At 34.6% G+C, this 10,008-nt stretch overlaps 1 protein-coding gene and 1 long non-coding RNA gene across 6 annotated transcripts; one reads left to right on the plus strand and one right to left on the minus strand.

Moving 5' to 3' along the window:
- The first annotated feature begins 614 nt into the window (after window positions 1–614).
- On the plus strand, window positions 615–2,189 carry LOC124897084. 2 transcript variants are annotated; one of them, XR_007053672.1, is made up of 3 exons: window positions 615–1,323; window positions 1,460–1,742; window positions 1,823–2,189. It is a non-coding gene; the product is annotated as an uncharacterized LOC124897084 (long non-coding RNA). The 2 variants fall into 2 exon arrangements; XR_007053673.1 differs by having other exon boundaries at window positions 1,460–2,189.
- Window positions 2,190–5,311: 3,122 nt separating this feature from the next.
- On the minus strand, window positions 5,312–9,470 carry LOC107863128 (zinc finger protein CO3). 4 transcript variants are annotated; one of them, XM_016708925.2, is made up of 4 exons: window positions 9,115–9,470; window positions 6,801–7,295; window positions 5,863–6,009; window positions 5,312–5,670 (listed from the first exon to the last, which is right to left on the minus strand). In XM_016708925.2, exons 1-4 carry the CDS (start codon window positions 9,220–9,222, stop codon window positions 5,578–5,580), a joined length of 843 nt encoding a protein of 280 aa, XP_016564411.1. In that variant the 5' UTR covers window positions 9,223–9,470; the 3' UTR covers window positions 5,312–5,577. The 4 variants fall into 4 exon arrangements, with proteins under 4 accessions (XP_016564411.1, XP_047265386.1, XP_016564412.1 ...); XM_047409430.1 differs by lacking the exon at window positions 9,115–9,470 and adding an exon at window positions 8,145–9,060; XM_016708926.2 differs by lacking the exon at window positions 9,115–9,470 and adding an exon at window positions 7,716–9,060.
- Between the last annotated feature and the right edge of the window lie 538 nt (window positions 9,471–10,008).

The following is a 10,008-nucleotide window of genomic DNA, read 5'->3' on the forward strand; positions in this document are numbered from 1 at the left end:
GTTGGAACAAGAGATTTTGTTAATGGATTTTTCTTTTTATTTAGTCGGTGGATTGAATTGGGTGTTGAAGAAAGTGGGAATTTTTTGGTAAAGATTGAGACTTTCTGTTGGCTGGTCACTCACCGGAGTTTTTGTACTTTTTAGCTACCGGACATCAATAGTGGAGATGAAGTGTTTCGCTCTGCTATTCTTTGAATTCGCACTAGATAAATTTATTCTTCTTCAATAGCTTGTGAATGGCGCAAAATAAGTTTTGTGTCTCGAGCTCGATTGAGAAAGGAGTCAAATGGTGACATCTCAAGTATTTCTTTTTGAGGTACCGCACTCACTGCATCAATTTTAATCGACCAGAAAGGAGTAGGTGGGATTCGACTTTGGTCTCGATAGACGTTCGGTTTTTCATCTTCTTTGCCGGCGCTCGCTGTAGAGGTTGTTTGGTTTGTGAGAGTTTATTTTGTGACGTGATAGCTTTATTTAGTGACCGTTTGTTCAATTCATTTTTTAAAAAAATAAAAAAAAATTGGATACTTTTAATTTAAGTTATAAATAGGCACCAGTAGGATGGAAATTTGGAGATGAGGGGTCATGGTGGTTTTGTGGTTGGGGTGTTGTCTCTGACTTGTGTGGTGTTGTATAAATAATGGTATTTTGTAAAAAGTATTTTCTGGGCAAACAGTTATTCTTCTTCATCTACAGTTGCTAGGCACAGTGAAATGGTGTTGTCTAGGACTACTCTCATATTTGACGATGGCTGATGGTGGTTTTTATCTTTCCCTAACATTTTTAATAGAAAAAAAAAAAAAAAAAATCTTGTTTGTCTTTCCCTAGTGATGACTCCCTTCTGATTTCAGTTTCCTTGTAAAATTTGTTCTCTTTTTTTTTGCCCCCTCTACGGGCGAGTCTGCTACTACTTACTGTTAATTTTTTGGATCTAGATCTGACTTGATTTAGGTGACATATGACAGAAAATACAAGAGGAATTCTTGAGGTTTGAAAGGTCTTTCTGGTACAAATTCTTCAATAACAAGGGGAAAGACTTTTCTATGTTTTTTTTTTTTCGGGGGCCGGGGGGGGGGGGGGGTGCGGGAGTTGAACCAGGTAATCATTTTAGCAATTAGTCAAATAATGCAAGAACGATTCTATTTATTTTACTTTATTCTATTTTTTGGTGGGTAGTTGAAATTGGAGGTGGTACTTGCATAATGAATCAGGTGGAATTGGAAAGAAAAATTATTTGTTAGTTGAAAAAAAAAATGCTCTACTTGGGCAGATGAATGAAGCTGGTTTTGATCTGGAGAAATCAGAAAGCAAAAATCTAGGCAGGTATTATTGCGTTATGTTCTCGTGAAAATAGATTCTGAATTTGAAATTTATGAATTTCTACAGCAACTTCAAGTTATCGAAATTCATAGGCTATAAACTAAATCCACTGCCGGCTCATCTTCTCAAATTTTGGCAGGGTCACAAAAAGGATATGGCTAATAGTTACAGAAGGTTGGAAGCTTCATTCCGGCCAGAGGCGGACCAATCCTATTACGAAGTGATTATAGACATCCTTTTAACTTCGAAAAATCTCCCTCTCTCTCTCTCTATATATGATATATATACCTTGAAGAATCATAATATATATAAAAGGACCCCTGAAAGATATTTGCGGAATTGGAGCAACTTTGGGTCCTTGCGCGCCATCCGAGTTGGAGTCTTGGTTACAACAAAGAGTTTTGCGCCAAACTTCGCCACAAGTAATTTGAATATTTATTGTAAAGACATTTGTTATTGGTGCCCCTCAACGCTAAAATTCTGAATCCACCTTTAATTTCAGCTTTAACTCGGGAAGGAACCACAAATTGAAAGAGCAGGTCACGGCTTTGGTCGTTTCCTTAGTCATCCGAAGAAATGCTACACAACAGTGCTACAAGGGCATTGAGAGTTTTTTATAGTAAGCAGGGGAATAAATGCAAGCAGATGAATTCCCGTAGAATACAATGGATATGTTTGGTAGGAAGGAAAATGTTTTCTATTCTCATTATTTTGTGTTAAATATAATGAGAGTGGGTCTGTTCTTTTGTTGGTCTTTACTCTTTACCATGCAACAAACATTTCCCTTTGAGAAGTGGATACAAAATTCATCTGTATCTCGTGTAATTTGGGGGTTGTTAAAATAAACAGTGTTTGGAAAAAATAGTAAACATTAACTCCATTTCATATTAATGGAAGTTCGATTAAGGTTTCCTTGTTCAATTTGGTAATCCGTGGAGTACTCATTACTCCTTATGTCTATAGTTACATATATTTTATTTTACGCGGTGATTAAGAATTCGTAAAATACAAAGGTAATTTTATTAATTTATTCATTAAAAAACTTTGAAACTTAAACAAACAAGTGTGAATACCTTCAAAATAAAAAATGTAATATAAAAAAATTTTAATTAATATTTTCTTGATTTAGTAAGATGACTAGTTAATAAGTAAGATATCAAATAATATGAGGCGAAGCAAGCATTCGTTCCAAACATGTAATATGGCTCATCTCCCTATATTTGGTAGAGTACTTTGGTTTGTGTTGATAGGACTCAACCGGTGATGTTGTAGGTATAAGTAGTGCAAAGTTGTCCAAAGCCAAACCCACTTCAAGGTCATAACAGGAAATAACTGCTAAGCCCATGGGCTCTCTTTCACTGATTCTCTAAACAATCATTATAACTTTTGCAGGTGATCAAAAGACCTCTACCTCCATCCCATATTAATTAATTATATTACTAAAAACATATATATATAAAGTTAAAGGGGTAAATTATTAAAATAATTCTTCTTATGTATTAATTTCTTAAAAAACATGCAAAAATAAAAATGATCAACTAATATGAGACAGATGGAGTTTCAATTTTTTCAAATTTAATGTTCTCTTTGGGTTCTTTGCACTTTTGTGCCGATTTTGTAACGAGTCCTTAATTTATATCCATCATAACAAATGACATTTTGAGAAAACACAAGTTTATATTTCGTATCATAATATCCATCATAAGTTATGCTCAGACATGACTAGAGGTGGATGTTCGGTATTCGGTTTGGTATTTTCAAAGTTCGGATTCGATAATTCGGTAATCGGTATTTGAACATAGATACCACATACCATACTTATGAACATCGGTTCGGTAATCGATAAATTAAACTTCGGTTCGGTACGATATTTGGATTTACCATATTAAAGTTGGAGATGTGCAAATGTACGTTTAAACTTCAAAGAGTATATTTAATAGAAACCTTATTTAGTATTTTTTTTGTTTCTTTTTACGAATATATTATCAAGTTTCAAGATATTTTTTTGAATGACTAATACTATTGTCTATTAGGTTGGTTAGACACACACACACACACACATATATATATATATAATTCGATATTCGGTAAATACCGAATACCAAACGGTATTAATATCTTGAATCAAACCCAATCCCGAATACCGAAATGTTAAAATTTTACTCCCAAATACCATACCAAATAGCAAATTACCGAATACCAATTATCAAATTTTTCGATTTGATTCGGTAATTCGAATTTCGATATTTTATGCCCAACCCTAGACATGACTCTAGTTTCTAAAAAAATTATTCCCATTAGAAATAAGTTTAATTGTTATAGGATACAAAAGTTGAACACAAACCCAATTAAAAGGCAAAACACGCAATTTTACGATTTTTTTTGGGTGAGGATGGACTTAAAAAGATTTATACGTCAATCGGAAGTACATTACAAAAAAGTTTGATATCAAAACCTACAAGTTCGACATTAAAAAAAAAAAATTAATATCAAAACCTATTAAGTTGATAATGGAAATGAAGTTGGATTCAATTTTTTTTTTCATATAACCGAATTGTTCGAGCCGGCTTTTGTTGGCCTCAACTATTTCCACGACATACCTATCATCTACCACCAGCAACAGATACCAGATAATTTCATCCACCAAGGCCAAGATAGATGGGAGAAATCACCTGAAGGTTTTATGTCCGTTAGAATTTAAACCGCTGACCAACAATTCTCACCCGCTTTACTGATTACCAAGCCACACTGTTGGGCTTTCTAAAAATAAATAAGTATAAATAACATAAATACCAACCCTTTTGAAAGTAATTACATTTTCTCCCACTTTTTTAGTTACTTTACTCTCTCTCCCTATTAATATACATAGTATAACCGACATATACGTAGCATTCTGTGTATATATTGAGATTTTTGTAATATGTTTAGGGAGTAGAGATTTTTTTGTAATATTGAAAACATAAGTTGTGTATTTGTGTAATTTTTAGAATAAAAAATAAATCGTGAGTGACCTAGGGGTGTTCATGGGTCGGTTATTGGTCAAAACCATAACCATACCAACTTAGTTGGTTTTTAAATTTCTAAAATCAAACTAAACCAGCACCAAAAAATAACCATCGGTTTGGTTCTTGTCGGTTCAGTTCGGGTTTTTCGGTTTATAACTTTAGTTAATGATAAAAGTTGAATTTTTTTCTTTAAAGAATCTAATCTAACATATGAGATGTCAATCGAGTGTTGTTACTCAACCTTGAAACTAAAATGTCAATTAGTGTTATACTTAGGCAAAGCCACGAACAACACCATATGAACGCTTCTACAAAAGTATTTAGAAACTACATATAAGAGAATGATATGATAAACCACACAAAAGGTAAACACATAAATTTTTTGCTCAATAGGGACCAAAAAGAAAGTTCGAAACTAGTGATTATCTATAGTCTAATGAAACTTACCTATAAAATCTCATAGACAACAAGATAATTTTCACAATTAGTATCATTTGCCATTCAAAGTGCGAAAATCATATAAAATCTCATAACATACGATCAACTAGATGGAGACATATGACTAAAAGTGCTACGGCTAAAGTTTAATTCATGATTAAAATTTAAAATGTTTAAAAAATATTTATATTTTATTTATGAATAATATATAAATAATTTATATATGCATGTGTGCGTATATATATACACACTTATAATTTATATCGATTCGATTTGGTTATTTCAAATCAAACAAAACTAAATATCGATTTTTTTAATCGGTTTGGTTTGTTTCGCAGTTCGATTTGATTTTTAACCAAATCATGAACACCCCTTCGTGACCAGTCATAGAATACATCCCAAATAGTTTGGAATTGGAGCATAAATATTATTGTTGTTTGTTGTGTGAGTGAGTGTGTGGGGCAAGGGGGGCGCAGGATATGGGGTAGCATATCACTGAGCCGCCACTCAAAGCTAAGGTGATCAATAATGGAAAAAAGTAGGCATCATTAATAACAAAGTTACGGAGTTTTATTTAACAAACACTATATACAAGACTAGTTGGTTTTGTCTAATCTACAAAGATTATTGCCACTACCCAAAGATTTAACAGACTTGCAACATGTTGGATGGATCCCCAGCTTATTTGAGCAGATCCTATTCTAAAGCTAGCTAGCTTCCATTTGCTATTTATATCAGCAGCTAATATAACCAGTGAATACTTTCCCATTACTACCTTACTATATTTCTTCCAACTCATGCACACAGTTAACAGTTAATGCTTCTTCCATGTTTCGATTTCTTCAGTCTTTGCAAACCTTCCACGGATCCTTGGTTGACTATCAGCCAATGCCTTCCTGCAAGCATACTGCAAAACACGCAACAGACGCATCAGTCGTTTTGCCCTTGTTGCTCTACCAAACACTACAGAAATAGCTTTATGGGGTGGGGTGTGGGGTGACGATGGGGGTCTGATTCAAGTCAATTTCACACTTTCGAGAGTTGAGAACTGCAGCACCAGGCTAATTATTAAAATTAGAGAACAAATTGTTGATAATACCTTGATTTTTCTGCCAAAATTCCTTTTATTCTTCTTGTTCCTGTATCTAGTGAGCTGTTCCTTGCGAACTTCAGAAGTGGATGCTCCGACAATCTGTGGTTGACCCCGTGGAGAATGGATCAGATTTATGTTGCCATTACCCAGAGTCTGCAGTAAAAACTCGGTATCAGTGACCTAGACCCATTCTGTTAAAAACTTATGGTAACACATCACGCAGCCAACAGTGACTAACGGAGCAACTTATTGACAACTACAGCTCTCAGCCCATCACAACAATAAAAGAAGTGGAGGACACCACCACTGGATTTTCTAGAGATCAGGAAAGAAAGTCACACGAGCCTGTTTTTTAGAGCTTGTAGATGAACTGAATCACAACAACATACCCAATGCAGTCCCAAAAAGTGGAGTTTGGGCAAGATAGAGCGTATGCAGACCTTGCCCCTACACCTCAGAGGTAAAGAGACTGTTTCCAATAGACTTGCAGATGAACTGAATCAAGGAGAAATCACCTGGCAAGAAAATCAACAAATAATGCCGTCCACTAGTTTGACTTAAGAGGCCTACGATTTACTAGTTCACTTGGTTAAAAGATTACTGAATATCTCATTGATTCAATACCCTTTGTATAACCTTTACGAGAGGCAGTTTAACATTACTAATGTATGGATCTTCCAACTATCTTGTTCTTACTCTCAAAATTCAATTAATGACTCTTGATCATAATATCTAAATACTTTATCCTGTTGAACAAATTTGACTGTTTATCACCGATTGTTTTTAGATATTAACAAGAATACATTGATATCAAGCCAACGAAGCAGAAAAGAGACTTTCGTTGGTTAAAGAACAAAGAGTACTAAATCAGACTTACTAAAACAGATTAAAAGGAACGAAGGTGGAACAAAAATAATGGGACATCAGAGTAAAGATCAACCAACCTTTATGTCTCCTTCACTGAATGCTCTTCGCATACCATAAACAGCTCCAAAGTCCATTCCACCAAAATCTATAAAATTTGGCCTCACTGGAGCCGCCTGTATCCACTCCATGGAGCTTAAACACCCTGAACTAACACTTTTCTGGAAGGATCCCTCAGAAACCAAGTTTTCATCTGCAGTCAGGTTTCCATCAGGCTTCACAATAGGAATTTTCATGTCCAAGGCTTCAGAGAACGTTATATCAATTGCATCTTTTCCAAATAGATCTTTATTGCATTCATAAAAAACTTCGCTCAGGAGTTGTTCATTCTCAAAAGAAGTTTCTAGATCCGAAACTTTGAGTCCTTGCGGGGAGATGGCATCTTCTGAACAAGAAATCATAGAAATAGCAGCAGTCACAGGATCAATGCCCATCAAAGGTTCTTCAAGAATTGGTTGTGGAGCTTTAAAGAGATCCCCTTCTCCCCCGAGGTCATATTCTGATATGGTTGATCCCTGTTGAGATTACCCACATAAGAATTCAAAATAGAAGCTGTAAAGAACATGGCAACAGAAATGCTTCAAAATATCATGGTAAATCTAGAGTAGACATGTATATTTAGCACAGCCAAGTTCAAAGGCATAGAGCCGTTAACTCATCACAGCGTTTAAATGTCATACGTTAATTCTGTGTGGTGCAGAGTTGAACTTAAATACACTGAGCAATAAGGAAGTAGAGTAGAAAAAAAATTCACTCAAATGCAATCAGACTGTCAAGATCACTCAAACGTGACATATGTTAACAAAAAACACCATCACTTATAGCAAATCAAACGGACTTGACATTTGTATCATGGCAAAAGCACAAATATAAACCACATGAACTTCTATAACACATCAATTGTAGGGTACCAGGGTGAATTGCTCACAGCTCACCATCAGGTATTTCTAACGAGGACTTTTTTTTGTACGAGTATAAGGCAGAAGGATTCCCGTGACGAGCAGATAATCAATAGAACAACAGCGATAGATAATGGTAGCCCATGCTTATTCTCTCTTATGCATATAAATTTACTAAAAGGTGGTACAAGAACCAAACAACTTTCCAAGATATTCAGCCAGCACATGCCCGTAGAAGGAAAAAGGGGAGAGACTGAGAGAGATAGAGCACATTCATACAGATAGTGGAAACTCGATAATGTCCATTACGCTAAACAAGCCCGAAAAAGAACAAAAGCAACAGCTAATGACAAGAGAATCCGCCATTGTCATAGGTACATTTCAAGCAAGATAAGATCAGACCGAATCAACCATGAATTTGCTGTTTCCATATGAAAAGAACTTACTAAGTGGCTCTCTTACTACCTTATGAAAATTACCAATCTTTAACCTTTATGCTCCGAAAAGCATTAGTTAGAAACTACCCAAATTCTCACAAATATGGAGACACCTCTTAACTTTTTCCACAACGTTATCCCTCCTCAGAGAATCAATCAGCACACTAACCAAACAAAAACTCCCTATCCTCTAACAAGAAAGGTGAAACTTAACACTTTTAACTTTTCTCTTTTTTCCAACTTTTTCAATGTTTCAACTCTACAAGTGCGGTATAAAAGTGAGGCCTTAACGACAAGTTGGCCGCCAAAAAAGGAAATAAAGAATCAGCAAAAGGGAAATACATGGGAAGTAAATGGTGGCCACTTGTGGTTTTTTTTTTTATATATATATATCAAGGTAGAGAGTATAATGAACACGGAACTCATGATTTTGATATACTGACTTGTTTCTCTTTGTTCAATATACAGATCTAGCATATGTCATGAACTCACATGTTACCATTTAAACACTATATACTTAAACATAACACACCAAAAAGCAAATTATTTCCAAACAATAATCAATTTTTCCTGTTTTTCTTCTCTTAGTCAATAGTGATTAGCAGACAAATAGTATCACCATTCATAATCCTAGACTCTACTACTCTTATTTAATTAACACAGTCAAGCATAAAAAAAATAAAAAATAAAACTGGGGTTTTCCTTCATTTCTCGAATTACTGAGGAAGAAATTGGAAAGGAGAAGCAAAATCGGCTCTAATAAAACTAAGAAGAAAGCTTAAATCCCCACAAAAATACTATCAGAAACCCTAAATTTACACTCCCATTTGAATAGACCTAAAAACGAAAATAAACCCACTAACCCCAAGTCTAAATAATCTCACATTTTAAACTTCAAATCATTAACACTTCAATAAATCAAAAAAAAAAAAAAAAAAAAAAAAACAGACACAACACAACAACGGATACACTTAGATAAGCTAAACTAAACTAACTACCATTGAGGCAGCATTTGTTTCATTGGAAGATGAGAAATCATCAAAGTGTTGAACATCAGAAGGGAAACTTTGGAAGTAAGGGTACATTAACCCAGTTTCAGCATACATTTTTTTTAGTTGTTGTTGTTCTCAGTTTTGTGCTATAGAATGAATAAGGAGGGCATATGAATGAAGGAGAAGGGGCATTTATAGGTGTCGAAGAAAAAAGGGAAAGGAGGAGAGAGTACAAGGAGAAGCAGCAGAGAGAGAGGAGAAAGAGATACAGCCGTAATGAAAGAGAAAGAGAGAGTAAAGGAGGAGGGTGAAAGGGGGTTGGAAAAGAATCTGTTTTTGTCTGTTTCTCACACTCTTCTTTCAATTAAATAGAATTTTTACAATAAACAAATAATAATAATAATAATAGGGCATGGCACGGCGGATGGAACTGTTTCTCTCTTAACCAGAGGTTTTGTTGGTAGGAAGTGTTATTCTCAATGAGTCCCTATATGACGTGAATTTAAATTAGTCAAACTTCAATATAAGTACCCAATACAGAATGAGAACCCCCTCCACCCCCCCACCCCCACCCCCAAGAAAATATTAATTCTTCTGTTCATTTTTACTTGACATATATTGTATCTTGATTTAGCAAATACATTTAGAAAATGCTCTTTTCATATTTTTACTTATCACATTTTAAGTTGACAGTAGGAGGTTTATCAAAAATAATTTTTCTATCTTATTTATGAGATAGTGGCATGGACTGCATACACTTACTCTTTTCAAACATCACTCGGTGGGAATATACTAGATATAATGTTGTTGTTATTGTATATTTTAACTTGACACGCCTATTAAAAAATTAATTATTAATATGACTATTTTATTATAGTACACCTATTAATTGATGATGAT

The sequence above is a fragment of the Capsicum annuum genome, chromosome 3, assembly GCF_002878395.1.
Source record: "Capsicum annuum cultivar UCD-10X-F1 chromosome 3, UCD10Xv1.1, whole genome shotgun sequence".
NCBI lineage: Eukaryota > Viridiplantae > Streptophyta > Magnoliopsida > Solanales > Solanaceae > Capsicum > Capsicum annuum.

Coding starts and splice junctions, on each gene's coding strand:
- LOC107863128 (XM_016708925.2), bottom strand. CDS start 9,222: ATGTATGCTGAAACTGGGTTAATGTACCCTTACTTCCAAAGTTTCCCT. Junction 7,296..9,114: donor AAACAAATGCTGCCTCAATG/GTAGTTAGTTTA, acceptor TAATCTCAACAG/GGATCAACCATATCAGAATA. Junction 6,010..6,800: donor TCAGTGAAGGAGACATAAAG/GTTGGTTGATCT, acceptor TTTTTACTGCAG/ACTCTGGGTAATGGCAACAT.